Here is an 18,124-nt window from a genome sequence, read left to right as displayed (position 1 = left end):
GATGCTCATTTTGCCAAAGTTACATGCTGGCAGCACTATACCTTGGTGGAGGCCCACTCTGACAGCATCGGGGTACTCACGACAAGTCGTGAACGTTTCTGTGGCTAAGAACCAATCCTGGACAGGTCACCATTCTGCTACGAGGTGCAGAAATTTCCACTAAGCAGCCATGGGATTCAAATCCACACCAATTGGGGAAATGCAACAAGGCTGTAACCACTCTACCGCCAAACCACACTGCTACTATACCCAAAGACTATATACTCATTGGTGGATGGAGAAGGGTTTCAGTTCGGTGCACACAGAGAAAGGGGAAGAGGGTAGCATATGTACAACCCCCAATCATTATACAGTGTTAACATTGCCAATCACTTCCTGTTTTTCAACCATTCCTTTGCAATCATTATCAACCTTTGTAATTTGGCAAGCCGAATAGCACATTGTAAGGTCCTCTGTAAAATGAAACAAATTAAATAGGTTTGTTCAACGCACGAGCAGTGAGTATTAGTACGAGCCAGAGGTTTAGATATTGTGCGAGTGATGAGACATAAGATGTCATATGGTAGACCAATCGATTTATTGATAAAATTTGCTTCACGTGGTTACTCTGTGAGATTAGAGCACACTTTCGGTCTTGTCTGTATGGTCTTTTGCTAAATCTTAGTGCAGAAACTAAAAAGATAAATAAATCTAAAACACCGGGAATTGCACTCATTCTTGATGGAAACATCTTGGCTTAGTTCATTATGGGTGCTTCGTGAAAACTATTGCCCAGTTCAACACTCGAAGCAGCAGCCACTGTCTTGTGCCTAGCTGGGTAAACAGTCAATTTAGAGGAAGTACTAAATATGCATTTGATTTACTTCTCCAAGGACACAGTTGCGCTGTCAGCGAATACCTCCTTCAGACCGTTACTATGATAGAACTCATTAGACAGATGGGGGGAGTGTTGGCGACAATCAAATACAATAGACATATTTATTTATTTGTAAAGAAGAATAAGAAGGCGATTCCAACCAAAAGTAAAAAAAACAACGAGATCGACTCTGCTAATTTGAGCAAAAAAGCAAGAGCAGACCTGGTCTCAGGCAACGTTTCGCCGGCTTCCTCAGGCAAAATATTTTATTGTGCTGTCTCTCTGGACACATCTTGAGCTTTTGATACAGTCTTGCATCCTGCCTTACTCTCCAAACTGTCTGCTTATAGAATCTCAGGCCAACTGCATTCTTCGATTACAGACTTCCTCCCCTTTCGTAGTCAGTGTGTAGCTCTTAATGGAACCCTATGATCTCCTCTCCCTGTCAAGGCTGGAGTACCCCAAGGTAGTGTTGTCGGCCACATATTATTCCTAAAGCAATCTTCATCAATGATCTCATGGACTCTCTGGAAAATCCTCTTCATCCCTTTGCTGATAACTCCACTGTCTGCCCTGACATCTCTCATCCTTCTGATAGACAGGCAGCAGCCTCTTCCTCTCCTCAGACCTTGACAAAAATCACAAACTGGTCAAACACAATTTTACAAATGTATCCAGATTGTCCACCCTTTGCGTTTTTCCTTACCTGCATCTGTGTTTGTGTGTGTGCGCATGCACGCGTGTGCATGTTGTTGGTTGTCATTGCGATGCGCAGGTATCAGAAGATGGAATGGAGTCCTCTCAGGTATCAAACTATCCTCCTCCAATTTGATAGAGAGAGGTGTGTGTGTGTGTGTGTGTGTGTGTGTGTGTGTGTGTGTGTGTGTGTGTGTGTGTGTGTGTGTGTGTGTGTGTGTGTGTGTGTGTGTGTGTGTGTGTGTGGGGTGGGGGGGGGGGTCGTGATTCATGGACCCAGCTGTGAAGTTGTGGTCTCAGAGTTTTGCTCCAAGGACTCTTTTCAGGATCGTCACTGAGCCACGGACAGCTTGCAACTACAGTTTGTTTGTAGTAATATTTCCAGGGATGTTTTTTTTTAAAGATCTCCAAGGTTCTTCTTCTTCTTCATTCCCATTGTTTCAATGATCACTGGTACAATTTTGCCACTCTTAAGATTCCAGGATCTTTTCACTTCATTTTTGAGGTCTTGGTATTTGGTCATTTTCTTGATTTCTGCTTTTAGCCTAAAATTGCTGGGAACTGAAACCTCAATTTGCAATGCTGTTTTTTTTCTTTTTTATTTCTTCGTACTATATCCGATCACAATGCTTTGTTTTCTATGTTCAAGCTCGATGGAATCATCAGGTCATATGTGAGCGTTACTTCCTTATTCTCAATTATCACTTTTGGTTCATGTTTCCAAGAGTTTTCTGGGACTGAGATATCGAAGTTTTTGCAGATGTATCAGTGGATTACTCCACAAACCCTGTTGTGCCTCTGTGTGTACAGTTGTTCTGACATGAGTTTATTTTCTACATCCTAATAGGAGGAGGTGGTTTGTACTTTGTTTCGAACTTGCAGAACCTACAGTGTCCCTGGTCCCTGGTCTTGTGTCGTGTCCCTGGTCTTGGGCATAAATAATGATTTGCTCTCCATCCCAGTTGAGCTGACCTCTTCTTTGAGCCATTCCAGAGCCATCTTTGTCTATGCCAAATCTGTCCAACTCTTTTTTTAAATATCTTCCTGCTCTTTTGTCGTTCTCCCAGTTGTCGGTATATATCTGTTGATATTCACTTTATACTTTTATTTTGTCTTTTTTGCTCTCATTGTGGCTGTATTAATAACTGCTTCGGTTTCATGCATGACATCTTCCATTTGTACCTGTCTTTGGAAATTTTTTTGCAAGGTGGGTTGAGGATACCTTCTCTGGCTTGCTGTCTTCGTGTTTGTATACAAATTGGATTCTGTAGTCTGTTGAATTTTTCCCATATATTCAGCCAGTCCGACAGATGTCATTCCGTACACTTGGTTGAGTTCCATCAGGCCGCTACCTCCTCCTTGTCTTGGCAGGTACATTCTCGGGATGCACTGATTTTTGTAGAAAATTTTGTGGATGGTGAGGAGTTTCCTTGTTTTGATATCTCGTTTATGATCAGTTTATTATTACACAGCTGTATGGGAATACTATCATTGGGGCTGTAATAATGGGCTCCATCAGACTTTGCTAGTTGGTTGATAGCTTTGATTTTGCTTCTCAGGGTGAGATATGTTTTCAGGATTAGCTTAATTCTAGCTCTTACACAAGCCTCGACTTTGTATGCAAGAAAAAAAAATTCTCTGCAAGTATTCTTTGGCAATTGCTTTGCACATTTGTTTGTGACATTTGGTGGTCCGTTGTCGAGATCCTGCATTGTTGTATCTAGGTCGATTTTCTTGTTGTCCATTTTTGTTGACTTAGTCAGTATGAATGTGCACTTGGCACACTTATTGAGGCCAAATTCCATTTGAATGTCGTCAGAATGCCCCTTCACCAATTTCAGTTGTGTTTACCAATTTTTCATTGTTTGGTGGAAAGGGTTTTAGATCATCCATCTACAGTGGATGTGTCAACTTTCCTGTCTCTTTGGAAGTCCCTTATTGGATGTTAGGGTGTAGCCATGTCCTTGTTAATTAATGAGGTTACTCAGTGGGTAGAGCGTCAGGCAAAACAGGAAGCTCCCACGACGTATCTTCTCTCCTGGTATTTCGATCTTTCCTTCTGAGTGTTGCAGTATCAATGTGGTGTTCCATAATTCCATTGCTTTCTCAATCAGTGATTATTTGTGGTTTAATCTTGTACAGTTGCAGACATTGTATCATCCATGAATGTGGAACACTGTTAAAAAGCTTTTTGGAGTCTATCCAGGATATTGACAACTTGGTTCTTCTGACAATCAAATACATTTGAAGGGAGTTTCCAACGTGTGTGTGTGTGTGTGTGTGTGTGTGTGTGTGTGTGTGTGTGTGTGTGTGTGTGTGTGTGTGTGTGTGTGTGTGTGTGTGTGTGTGTGTGTGTGTGTGTGTGTGTGTGTGTGTGGGGCGCGCGCGCGCGCGCGCATCTATATGTATTTTTTGCTAAAAAAAAATCTCTGCAACCGCTTGCCCAATTGATGCGAAACTTTAAAGGATGGACGACCCATGGAGAATATTTTATTGATAACTCTGACATCATAGGTCACATGGTATGCAAGGCATATTGGATTCAAGGAAAAGATTGACATCTTCTCTGAAACTGCTTAAGAAATTTTTTTTTTGAAACTTGGCATGTCATCAAGTCCCCATGGGATATATGAGGCGCCGCGAGGAGGAGTGATGCAAGGGCCACATCGGCCATTTTGGAGTTAAAGCCATGTAGCACTATTTTAACCCTTCCCCTATCATCATCATATCATTAAAAAATGTCGCTCACATCACTCCTCCTCGCCGGGCCTCATATGTATTGGGTGATAACAAGGACATCATCAGTGAAGTGTATTCCAGCCATAATTGGTTGAATCAAAATCCTTATCCGAAACATCTGAACTTTCATACATCTGATGTATGACCCGATGTGAGTGAGGTTATAACTTGCATCGTATAGGGCATCGGTCATGTGGTCTGGTGGTCATATAGAATTAAAAAAATATATAAACATTAAAAAAAAAATCGTCTCCAGAACCGCTTACAGATCGATGAGAAACTTCATACGTATGATCGACTAGCCATGGGGAATATAGTTTGAATTTTTTTCATCTTAATCTTCATTTTCATTGACACAATTTAGCCTTAATGTGCAAAAGAGGTCTTTAAATATCCTCATAACCAATCACTAATCAATAAAGCTATGGATAATGGCAATGTATGTGACATGATAGGGTGTATGGATGATACGGGTATATGGGCCATAATAGGTGTGGGTCATGATAGTGGCGTGGTTCAGTTAACAATGGTATTTTTGTTCAGAATGAGTATGCGAGGCGAGACTATGCGCTCTACCGAATGCCTTTCTAGTTAAAGTGAACGATTCACCATTTCTTATGATGTACTATTTTGTTGAAGGATTTTCAGAATCTGTGCTCGTTTGTGTAATCGTTCCATTTACGCTGATTGTAAATAACCATGCAGTAGTTAAATCGATCCATGTATTTTTTTTGCAAAACAAGCTGCCTCTGTTTCCCTTTCTGCGTCCATCCATCGTAAATAGTTGTGCTTATGTGAAGTAAACTTTGGGTCACAACTGCAAGGACTTGTCACTCGGCCAATCTTTACAATTGGATTACAGTGAGGTCGTTTGGACCATCCTGGGTTTACAGCACGCTATTCCTTTGGGATAGTCGATTTGGTCTCGGCGATGTGCAGACCACGCTCACAACAGTATCAACATCTTGAGGGTGTATACAGCTGCTAATAAGTATGTGATGATGGCTCCCAGAGCCGTAAAAAGAATGCCTTTTAAGTTAAATATAGATTAATCAAGCGGTCCTGAGTTTTTCAATTGTTTTCACTTTGTAGTAGCATAAGAGTTGGAGTGCAGATATATTTTGTTTAAAAGAAAGCAGCTGCCTGAAGCAACAGTGTGCAAATCACATGACATCATCAAACGGTAATTTGAGAAGTGTCTGTGGGTTTGACTGATGCACTTCTGAACTGCTAGAAGGAATGATTTGAAAACTGGTGATTGTACTTGGGGTGTGCACGAGGAGGTTTTAGTGGGTAGAAACAATTCATAGTCCCAGCAGTTCACAGTGGTGGTAGGACCACAATTATCTATGTAAATATGCATGATATAAGGCTGCTCCCAGTAAGAAAGGAAGCCAGTACGACAAGTCAAACAAAAATATGCCAATCCTGGGGGAATTATCCCATCCCTAACCTGTCCATAACGATGGGATTTTCTCTAGTATGAGAAACATTTCATGGATTTTGTTGCCCTCACCTTTTTATTGAGCAGAGCGATTTCTGGTTTGCACGAATCATGACCAGTCTCATTGTAGTCTCTCCAGTAGGCATAGTGATACTCTGTGGTCCCATTGATGACAGATGTTTCGCACGATATGGAGAACTTCTTGTAAATGATCTGAGAGAGATAGAGATAGAGATAGAGATAGAGATAGAGATAGAGATAGAGATAGAGATAGAGAGGGATATATGGAGAGAACGGGGAGATATGGAGAGATATGGAGAAAGAGATAATAATCATGAAAAACCATCCCAAATCTATGATATATTGAATTTGCATCACTGGACTGTGGATGACAGGAAGGAGACCAGTGACCATGGCAGTGGATAAAATGAAGAGGAAACTATTACATTATGCTTAGGCCATTAATAATGGGCCCCATCAGACAAATATTTTTTGCACTTTACTTACAACTATCTGGAAGAATGCCATGCATCCAAGGGAGAAGGTACTACTGTATCCAAGATGACCTGCAAATGAAGATGTGATGGCATGATAAATCTGGCAAGAGGCCACAAGAAAGTCAAACACAAATATGTATTCCATAATAAGAAGTACTGTTAGACCCCACCATTTGCAGATTTGCTAATGGCCGACCCTGATGTATTCGCAGGTCATAAGGTGTGACCTAATTCTATATTCATGTATTCGCATTAAAAAAAAAAATATATATATATATATTTTCGGACTGGTCTCCTATATCCACCTGGGAAATTGTAAATCAGTCAACATCATAGAATTACATAAAAAGGTACAAAAAATGGATCCAAAAACGACAGCCCAATTAGCTTGCTGTACTTCCAATCTTCAGCAACGTCATCAAATCCATTATCACAGTTGATATGAAATCATTCCTTTTCCCCAAACAACCTCATCGCAGATCAATTCGGATTCAGACCTGGTCACTACACTTTGGACATGCCGATTAAACTCACCCAACAATGGATGGAGGCCATCAATATCAGACATGAGATCAGGGCTGTCTCTGGGCATATCCTGATATTTTAATAGTCTGGCATCCTGCCTTGCTCTCCAAACTGTCTGCTTCTGGAATCCAAGGCTAACTCCACTTTTGGATTGCTGACTTCCTCCACTCTGGTAGATAACGCGTGGCTCTCAACGGAACCCTTTCTTCTCCTCTCTCTGTCAAGGCAGTGTTCTCGGCCCCATATTATTCCTAATCTTTATCAATGATCTCACTGACTCTGGAAAATCCTCTTTATCTCTTTGCTGATGACTCCATTCTCTGCCGTGATATCTCTTATCCTTCTGATGGACAGGCAGCAGCCTCTTCCTTCTCCTCAGACCTTGACAAAAATCACAAACTGGTCAAACACAATTTTGCTTATGTATCCACATTGTCCATCCTTTGTGTTTTCCCTTACCACTCTTCGTTACCTGCATCCCTTCTTTGTCTGTCTCTGAATACTTTCTCCCTCCTCTCTTGCTGTTGCTGTTGTCCCTTTCTCCTGCCGTTCCATTTATGTTGTGTGCTGATGTGTTCTGTCGAATTGCTTTTTCACGATCCTCGACCATATTAAAAAAAAAATTCATTCATTCATTAAAAAAAAAAACATGCCCAGACATTTTAAGACCCCTACATTCGCAGCATTTTTCAGGCATGTGTTCCCCACGAATAGCGGGGTCAAGGTAAGGTCAGGTCAGGTATGGGAGCATGTGCCAGAACAGCGCGTCGCTGCGTCCACTTTCCGCCGGTACTCCAGGGGCCTCCGTCTGGCCATCCCCCAGGCAGATGCCAGGCCCATCCCCATCTCCTTGAGATGATGGTCAACCTGTTGCAACCATGAGGCACGTGGCCGACCCACTGGCCTCCTCCACTCATGAGACTCCCTCGCTGAGAGAATCTGGTGAGCAGGATCAGAGTCAGGAAAACGAGCCACATGTCCATACAGCCGCAACTGACGCTCACGGACTATGCAGGTAACAAATCTCATCCGAGTCTCTCTCAGCAACCGCTCGTTGGACACAAAATCCGACCAGCGATAGCCAAGGATTCTCCGAAGAGACCTGGTACCAAAGGAATTAAGTCTCCGTCTCAGATCCTTGGTCAGAGTCCAAGTCTTCCACCCATAGAGCAAGACTGGAAGTACCAAGGACCTGAAGACTCGGACTTTCGTCCTCCCGCACAGGTACCGGCAGCGCCACACCCCATGATCCAGTGAATCCATGACTCCCCAGGCCCGACCCAGACGTCTATTGACCTCTGACTCGCAGCCAGCAGAGACATGAATATTACTGCCAAGGTAAGTGAATCTCTCCACGACCTCAACATCCTCACCACAAACAGACACAGACAGGACAGCAGCATCCAAGATGTCACCGAAAGCCTGGATCTTAGTTTTGACCCAAGAAACCCGTAATCCCAACGGCTCCGACTCCTCATTCAGCACCTCGAGGGCCCCCAAGAGGATGTCTAAAGTCTCCGCAAAGATGACTGCATCATCTGCAAAGTCAAGGTCCGAGATCTTGACATTCCCAAATGACGCACCGCAACTTGATCTCTCCGACATCCTCCCTAGAATCCAGTCCATACAAGTGCTGAAATGTGTGGGGGCAAGTACACATCCCTGACGAACTCCAGTAACAACTGGAAATAAGTCAGAGATGGTACCACCACACTTCACAGCACTCTCAGTACCAGAGTAGAGTTCAGACATCAGATCAATCAGTTTTGGTGGCACCCCACGAAGACCAAGAATCCTCCAGAGGACATCCCGATTCACTGAATCGAACGCTTTACAGAGATCAACATAGGCTGCAAGCAGCCCCTGCCGAAACTCTCGCCTGCGTTCGGTGAGGACACGAAGTGCAAGGATACGGTCAATCGTTGACCTCTTTGGTGTAAAGCCTGACTGCTCTGGACGCTGGTGCTCAAGCAGATGGTGGCGAACCCTATCGAGAATTATCCGAGCAAAGACCTTGCCCGGCACTGAGAGCAGCGTCACCCCTCGGTAGTTGTTGCAGTCTTGGCGATCACCCTTCCCTTTCCAGAGAGGGACAACAAGGCCCCTCTTCCAGTCAGTTGGGATGATGCCTGTGTTCCAGGCAGAGCACAAAACTGCATGCAACGACATGAGTGCAGCATTTCCACCAGCCTTGAGAAGTTCGGCATGGATGCCACAGATCCCTGGAGCTTTGCCCCGTTTCAATTGGTTCACCGCAGCCCGTGTTTCCACAAGCGTAGGTGGACCACAGTTGATTCGAGGGTCAGCAACAGGGATTGTAACACCCTTGACGTCCAACTCGACAGTTGGGGGATCAGCCTGGTACAACCGCTCAAAGTAACCGGCCCAGCGGGCCTTCACTTCAGACTCCTCTGTCAAGAGCCTACCACTCTCTGCTCGAACTGTAGTGCTCCGAGGGATGGGCTTGGATGAACGTAATGCGCGAATTCCCCTGTAAGCGGGACGAGAATCACCTGTCCACAGGTGATGCTCTACCCCCTCACAGATTCCTCGCACATAGGCCTCCTTGTCCACCCTCAGTGCACGTACAGTTTTACGCCTCAGCTGCCTGAACAGCTCAGCTCTGCCATTCAGCCTGGCCCTGCGACTCTGGTCAATGGTATCCAGTGTCCCTTGAGAGACAAAATTCTTCTTTGCCCTGCGGTGAGCTCCAAGGCATCCACCGGCAACATCAAGGACGGTGGTCTTGAAGGCGCTCCACAACTCTTCAGGACCCCCCAAAGCACCCAGACCCCCCAAGTGTCCACTCAGCCTGTTCGCAAACTCCTCAGCAACTCTCTCATCCCTGAGCTTGCCAACATCCAACCTCGGCTGGGATGGTACCATTCTCCAGGATTTAAGGTGCAGCTTTAGAGTTGCTACAACAAGCCTGTGGTCAGTATTGAGGAACTGAGCACTCCGGTAGACCCTGCAGTTCTGGATCATCCTCCAACGACCGTCAATGAGGACATGGTCAATCTCCTTTGCCACACCGCCAGCGTTGGAATACCAAGTCCAGCGATGAGCTTGTGGGCGCTGAAACCATGAACCAACCACCCTAAGTCCATGACTTCTTGCAAAGTCAAGGAACTTAGTGCCATTCTGGTTCATAGTTCCTGACCCATGGGGACCAACACACACCTCATAACCGTCCCTATCAGTTCCAGTCGATGCATTGAAATTCCCCAAGACTAGAAGTGTATCTCGTCTTGGGCACTGATGAACCACAGACTCGAGTGTGGCGTAGAATGCATCCTTCACGGTGAGATCACTCGCCTCAGTCGGAGCATAAACAGAGACCAGGGAAATGACACCTAAGGAGTGACGAATCCTTAATCTCATAATACGCTCGTTGACCGGTGTTACCTCAATTATCATTGGGGTCAGCTTATTGGACACAGCTACAGCAACTCCTTGGGTATGGTAACCATCAGAGCGACCAGACCAATAGTAGGTGTAACCACCCACCATTATCTCGCCGCAATCCGGTCTCCGAACCTCAGAGAGAGCTGCAATCCCGATGTCCAAACGCTTGAGCTCAGATGATAACAGAGACAGGTGATCATCCTCTCTTAGGGATAGGACATTCCAGGCACCCACCCGAAGGGACCGCCTCAGGTTAACCCAAGGAGACCGCCGTCTGGTGGACGACACCTCAGCACCACTCCGACACACTCTCCCGCAATCTGACCCAGGGATGTTACCCCGTGGTTTCCCTCCTATCAAAGATTGGGGGTCCCGAAGGCTTTGCCCCAATCCCGTCATCTGGTGAGCTGCCCTGCGAAGGGAAGCTGCACAGGAGGTACTCCCACGGAGTGGGTTTTCAGATTTTTTTGCGTTTTTGCGTTTTGCGGAATGAAGGGTTTTACGGTGGCCGGAGTGAAAATCCTGCCACCAACCTCCTAATAAGAAGTGACCCAACTGCAGGAGGACGTCCGCAGACACAGTTGGGCACTAGATATGGATGGCCGTTGGCTCACAAGGAGCTCCTCCGCCCTTTGACAGGTTTTGTTTTTAATCCTGCTGGGTGTCCATATCCAAACACCCTCCTCACCAGAAAACGTGGTGGGGGAGACGGTTTAGTCGCCGACAACCCGACCATGGAACAGGTTAGTACAGGTTTACATGGTACCTGTAGCAGGTCACAGATCGAACCTGACCTGACAGAAATCGCTGATGACGCAAGGGGTCAAGCAGTACTTGTAATTGTATCCTGGTAAGACCAGTTTTCTGCAAATCCTATCTCATGCTCTTTTTAACATCATCACCTTCCACAATTCACTCCAATCTCACAATGAAAGCCTTTTCTCATACTTTGCATGCCAACCTCTGGTATATTCTTTATGAGACTTGATGGCATAATTGAGCGTCCACTCTGATTCTGTGAGATCAGCGATACAAACCCAAACACGGCCGAGTCTTTGTGCTGCCTCCTTGTTTGACGCTTGGCATTTTAAAAGGATAGAGTACGTGCAACCATAGGTTGGCAACCAATGCACAGGTGTAATGGGGCCTAATGACCTCCTCATGCGTTGAAGTTCCTTGTAAGGGAACATATTATTATTAAATCTTACAAAATCCTAGGCCTGTCACAATATGCACAGGATGCGTATTGGTACTACAAATGAGCCGATGATTAGTTACAAGTTGATATACCTATTGAGGATGGGTGATGGGATTATCCCATCAAAGAGCCTTGAAACTCACCTATATTTTTCATTGAGCACAATGGGAGGATGATGAACAAAGCAGCAATAATCACTGCTATTTCACCATTGAAGTAATTTTTCCTGCAAAAGGGTGAAGCAAACATTTACAACTACAGCATCAAGTCAATAAGCTTGTTGAATTGCAAAATATAACAATAGGACAAATTACAATGTGATAAACAAATGCATTTGTGGAGCATACCACAGACCTGAGCCTCGTCCTGGTGGAGGAGTTGCTCTTTTCATTAAAGACTATTCCTCACTCTCCATGCACTGCCCTCACTCCCCCACACCCCCCAGGAATACCTCTGGTTATGGCTTCCCTCCATTCCCACCTCATGTTTGTATGTGTGCTGTACCGTCCACCAAACAGTGATGACTCCATTTACACCTCACGAACTGAAAACATGGACCAACTTCAATCCTCTCACCTGAACTCCCTCTTCCTCATGTGGTGACTTCAATTGTCATCATGCCAGTTGGATGAGTGTGGGTACCTCTCTCACCTGTCATGGCACTTCAGAAAAAGACTTCTGTGACTCATTGGGACTAACTCAATCGGTCAACTTCCTGACTTGGATCTCAACCAATGGTACTCGATCTCTTCTGGATCTGATTTTGACAAATTTCCCTGAAAAATATCTGCTGTTCTTCCTCCGCCACAATCGGTTCTTCTGACCAAGTGCTTGTCAAAGTGGACATCTCTCTGGCTGTTATCCGAGATCCAGCTCAGCACCGTCGAGTTTGTAATTTTACTCAGGCTTATTGGCAGGGTCTCCAAGCAGCCACCAAACTTCTAGACTGGTCTCCCATCTCTACTTTCTCCAACATCAACTCATCCTGGGAATTCTTTCAAAGAAACTTGCTCTCCCTCATGCACAAATTTATCTCCTCTCATCTTCAGTTGTCCTACCCTTCCTCCCACCCATTGTACACTGAAGCTTGTGGTGAGGCAGTTGTCCTGAAACAACTTGCCTTTGCTTCATGGAAAACAAACCCAACTGATTGTAATCTCAGTTTCTTTCTTAAAGCTCAGAACAAGACGTGTGTATCCACCCTCAGGAGAGCCAGAAAACAACATCTTTCTAATCACAACTCTGAACTCTCGAACCTCTCTGCCTCCTACAAATCCTGGTGGCATCTAATCAAATCTGTTTCTGGTTTTTGTTCCCCCTCTATCCCCTCCCTAACCTCAAATGGCCGCACAGCTGACACTACACGTGAAAAGGCTGAATGCCTAAACTCGGTGTTTGCATCTAAATCTTGTGTCCGAAACCCATCGCTTTCTGGACCCACCTTACCCAGTCACACCCAACTGTCGTACCATCCATCATCCCTCAGACCAACAAGCCGCAGCTTCTTTGCTCTCTGCAGATCTGGATAAAATGAAACTGCTCCACACGTGGAACATGTCTTTCAATCCGGACAAATCTCACACTCTCACCATGTCTCTCTAAAGGGACATTTAGAACCCCCCCCCCCATCTACTTTCTCAATAATCCTCTGGAAGAAGTCCTTTAATTCATGCTTCTGGGTCTCACCAAATGCCGTGATCTTTCCTGGGAAAGCCACATTTCCAACCTGGCCTCAAAAGCCAGTCGCCAACTGGGAATCCTCCGTCCTGCAAAGTCCTTCCTCGGCCCACCTGAGCTCCTGACCACATACAAAGCTTTCGTCCGCAGCCTGATGGAGTACTGCTCTCCCCTCTGGGCTGGTGCTCCTGCTTCTCACCTTGCTCAGCTTCACGCTGTGGAAACCAAGGCATTTAGGATCATTGGTATCTCCCACGATGAAGCTGAGTCTTTGGGCTTCTCACTCTCTCACCACAGGCAGGTCAGTGGTCTTTCTGTCTTCTTCCTTCTACTCTTTGGTCTCACTACCCCCCCCCCCACCCCCAGCTCTGTGTCCCCACCATATTTCTGCAGGGTCCTCAAGGTCCACTAACAACCCCCTTCTGATAAAACTACCAAAACCACGAATCACTGCTCACCTTTACTCTTTTATTCCTCTTTTTTCCTGCCTTTGGAATAAACTCCCAGACTCTCTTCAATCACATTCTTCCCTCTAGGCCTTCAAAACAGCTGTTCACCACCATCTCGTATCTTCCCAAATCCAAAACCTCGATCTTTTCTACCCCCATTAATCGACCCCAAACCCACCTAATTCAAATTCCCTGCTTTCCTTCCTGAAAGTCTCTGTAATGCCCATCTTGTATACCCTGTGTTCCCTGCCCCATCCCTTTCCCTTCCACAGATCTCCTAATGTCTGTTCCCCACCGTTTTGTCCTTCCCTCTCCTGCCCCTCTTGTCTCATGCCCCCTTTGCTGTGCATTGTGTGTTAGCTCTCATACAAGCCTCGACACTGTATACAAAAAAAACCCCATAAATTAGTATCCAAAACTCATCACTTATGCCAACTCTCTCTTCCTCAGATGTTGTGATTTCAGTTGTCACCAAGCAAATTGACTGGGTATTGGTACCTCTCTCACCAGCCACAGGACTTTAGCAAAGGACTTCTGGTGATTTCCTGAAACAGACTCAATCTGTGAACTTTCCAACCTGGATTTCGCTCGTGAGAAGGCTGAATGCCTCAATTCTGTGTTTGCTTCCAAATGTTGTGCCCCCAACTGTACCCACCCTACTCGCTCTCTGTACCCACCCTACTCAATCACACCCAACTGCTCCTGGACTCTGTCTTTTGCATCTGAGAAGGTGGAGAAGTTTTTGGCAAACCTAAACTCTGAATCTGCTACTGAACCGGACATCAGCTCACGTGTCCTAAAAACCTGCTCTTTCTGCTCTGTTCACCCTATCTTTTTTCCTTGGTCATCTTCCATCTGTTTGCCCTTTACCCTAAGTTAGCCAACATCACTATTACATAAACAAAGTGAAGAAAAACAATCTCCTCAACTACAGGACCCATCAGCTTATTTCCAATACTCATCAAGGTCATGGAATCCATCATCACAATTGACATAAAATCCTTCATTTTCTTCCACAGCCTCATCTCAGATAATAGTGGTTGGCCAAGTGATTAGGGAGGCTGGCTTGGGATCTTAGGGTCCTGAGCTCGAGCCGCGTTAGCTGCTGAATTAACACCAGGTGGGGTTGACTCAGCCTGTCATCCTTCTGAGGTTGGTGAAATGAGTACCAGTGTACTGGTATTGGGGAACAGAATCAGTGGCATCGTTGCGCCCCAACAAAATGATAGTTTCCGGCAGCTGAGCTGCCATACACAAGAAGATGATCTCAGATCATCTATTCAGATTCAGACCCAGGCACTCCACCTTGGACATGCTACTTCTGTTCTTTCAACAATGGATGAAGGCTCTTAATGTTAGACAATAGATCAGAGCCGTCTCTGGATATATTTCGAGCATTCAATACAGTCTGGCACTCTGCCCATGGCATCCAAGGCCAACTCCACACATTGCTCACTGACTTCCTCTGCTCTGATGGTCAATGTGTGGCACTCAATGGAATCCTTTCTTCTCCTCTCCCTGATCTTCATAAATGATCTCTCTTACAACTCTACACTCTGTCATAAAATCCACCATCCTTCAGATAGTCAAGCATCAACCTCTTCCCTCTCTGCCAACCTTGATAGAATTACAAGATGGTCAAACATTTCTAATTTGTCTTTCACTCTTGAGGAATCCCATACTCTCGCTCTCTCTCCCCAAAAGGACAACCCACCCATCTATTTTCTTAACTATGGGCTGATCACTTTTCCATCACAGACAGGTCAGTGTCTTCTCTCACCTCCTTCCTGGTCTTACATCCTCTGCTCCTTCCATGCTTTGTTTGCCCCAGGTTTCTGCACGGTGCACGGTCCACCATCAACCCCCTTCTGTTGAATTACCTAAATCCAGGATCACAGCCCAACTCCTTTCATTTGTTCTTATCCCCCCCCCATCCCCACACACACCCACGTGGAACCAACTTTCACATACATCATCTTCAATCTCATTCTCCCGTTCAGGTCTTCAATACAGCTGTTCACCACTGTGTCAGATCATTCCCAATCCAAAACCATGATCTTTTCTTTCCCCATTAACCCTCCTCTGGCCCAGCTCTTTTCACATTTCCAGTTTTTCCTTCCTGAGAGTTTGCTTCTGTATCCATCTTGTCCACCCCATGTCCTCCACTCGCCCTTCTTCTTCCCCACTTCCCTTATTTCTCCAAATCTCCCTCGATTTTGTCCCTCATCCCTGCTGTTGGTGTGTTTTCCCCCTCTCTTTCTACTGTTCCGTTATGTCCACAACCATTCTATATTCGAGCTCCTCCATAAGCCAAGACATTGTATACAAAACTAGAACGGCACTCTTCAACCTCATGACGTCGACCGATATGCTTCCACCCACATTACATCATTATACATACTTGTATCAAGTTTCATTTAAATCCCTTAGCTGTTCCCAAGTATCATATTTTACCTCACGTGACCTCTGGCCTTCGACCGATTGATGCCAAAATCTAATCAGTTTATATTTGCATCATAATATACATTTATACCAAGTTTGGTCAATGTCCCATCATAGGTTCGTTGTGACTCGTTGTGAAAAGAAGCGTCATCGAAATTGCTCAAATTTTAATTTTATCTCCTCTAATTTTTACAGCCAAATTGCTGTTCCAACCACATCACCGTCGCATCTAAGTATAATTTTGGTACTACTTGTGTATTTTTATTGAAGTGTCTCAAAGCTCGTGACAAAACCTGTATGTTTATTATGAGTATGTCAAGGATGCAAGACAATACATTTTTAGCCAAATTATAAAGTCACTGCCAGACAAAGGAAAAATTAAGATGACATATAATTACCTCTGCCACCGAAGGTGGATGGAGGTTATGTTTTTACCTGTCTGTCTGTCTGTGAACAAAATATGTCAAAAAGTTGTGGATGGATGGACGAAATTTTGTGGAGAGCTTGGGTATGTAACAAGGAAGAATCGATTTGACATTGGTGAAGAATCGGAATTTGGATCCAGGTCCAATAATTTTTAACCGATTCTTCACCATTGAGTGATGGGGGCTAAAACGACATATAGAACGATATCTCAAAAAGTTATGGACAGATTCAGACGAAACTTGATGGGTGAGTTGGTTAGATGACAAGAACAGCTGATGAAATTTTAGTTCAGATCCGAATCCAGATCCAGCCCATTAGTGGGATACAAAATGTACACAAATCAGCCTGGCTCTCGACCGAGTGCCCTTCCAGTTTGAACCTGGATTCCCAAGATCATGAGCTAATTTCTCAAATGGGAACATCAAACGGGCCAACCAAATCATTCAATTGTCAGTGCTAAGATTATTTTTACGATGGCCGAGCAGTACGCACACTCATCGAACTTGGGTCTAAGCTGTAGAGCCTGGGTTTGAATCTCGGTCCAGCCATAAACTGTCATCCCGGTGTTTCACAGGCAGGGTGATTCATCAATGTGCGTGCGATCCCTCGGATGGATGCTAGGTCTACAGGCATTAGTTTGTGAGATCTTTAACGTCCACCAAGCACCGTGTCCTTAATGAAGAGGGTGCGAACTATCACCAGCACCCTGAACCAATTCCAAATTCCTACTCTAACCTATAGAGGGCACTGCATTAGTGGCACAGCCACGCCCTCAGTCAATGATTCTACCACACAGCCTTGTGCTGCATGTGAAAGAAGAGAATAATTTTGACAATCTGTACTTATGTACACTCTACTGTACATAAAACGCATTATAAAAAATAATGGATTTATATATTTATATATGAGCTGTTGAAACTACTACACTTCCATTAAGATTCTTAATAAAGCAATTATTATCCACCAAAGCAATTTGGCTTAACCTGAAAAATGTCAGGTTGAGCAAATTATCTAAAATTATGGGATATTCTTTCAGGGCAATCAATATGCTGCTAATTAATGTGGATACATCCAAGATATCTCTACACATGAGGGCCATCCCAAAAGGTCCATCACCCTACCCACATCACTGATATCATACCAATGACAAACACTATTCATGTCACATTATTCTCAATCTCCATCACCTTCAATGCATTTTGTGCAGCAGCCAATTAACCTTTTGATCTTCTGAAGTGTCCTCAACAAAGTGGGCTGTGCTCATAAATTTAGCCAATGCAAAACATCTTTCTCCAAGTTTGACGAATATTTTTTCTCTAAAATGTGTTGGTGAAGTGAAGCAAATTTCATGCGCGTCACATTGAATATAACAAGTTTGGATGTTTACTTTACTGAAATTGTTACCATGGCCATATCCTTGGGAAGAGAAATCATCTTTTTAAAATTGCACTGAAAAAGAAAATAGTGTGAGAAACTCAAAACTGTATTTCCCAGACATATCAGCAAATGACAGTGTGCATCTAATGTTGTGATCACAGAGCTCATTCAATGAAAATGTTACTGGTGATGGGAAATGAAACCTTGGAATGATCCTTGTTGATGTCTATTCACCACCAAAAAATAATAAAAAACGGTCAAAGAATAGAGAATGACTGTGACAATATATTCAAATGCCCATCTACCCTCTGTGTAAACCTCAATCTCCCGAAGTACCTTGACCCTAACACATTACAAATGGCATGCCGAATGCCTCATCTCATGCCAAAGGAA

The 18,124-nt window shown here is 44.5% G+C and overlaps 1 protein-coding gene across 1 annotated transcript in view; it reads right to left on the bottom strand.

Moving 5' to 3' along the window:
- LOC147019683 (sodium-coupled neutral amino acid symporter 2-like) overlaps positions 1-18,124 on the bottom strand; it is a 170,531-nt gene that overhangs the window by 24,849 nt on the left and 127,558 nt on the right. The window contains exons 10-12 of the mRNA XM_085894324.1: positions 11,504-11,586; positions 6,243-6,301; positions 5,808-5,948 (exon numbers count right to left, since the gene is read on the bottom strand). Coding sequence (XP_085750450.1) covers positions 5,808-5,948; positions 6,243-6,301; positions 11,504-11,586 — 283 coding nt within the window. The remainder of the gene's footprint in view (positions 1-5,807; positions 5,949-6,242; positions 6,302-11,503; positions 11,587-18,124) is intronic.

Source organism: Eptatretus burgeri, chromosome 9 (genome assembly GCF_056783735.1).
Source record: "Eptatretus burgeri isolate ZD-2024b chromosome 9, Ebu_testis_v1, whole genome shotgun sequence".
Classification (NCBI taxonomy): domain Eukaryota; kingdom Metazoa; phylum Chordata; class Myxini; order Myxiniformes; family Myxinidae; genus Eptatretus; species Eptatretus burgeri.
Note: the sequence above shows the minus strand (reverse complement) of the source record. Positions and strands in the feature narration are given on the sequence as shown.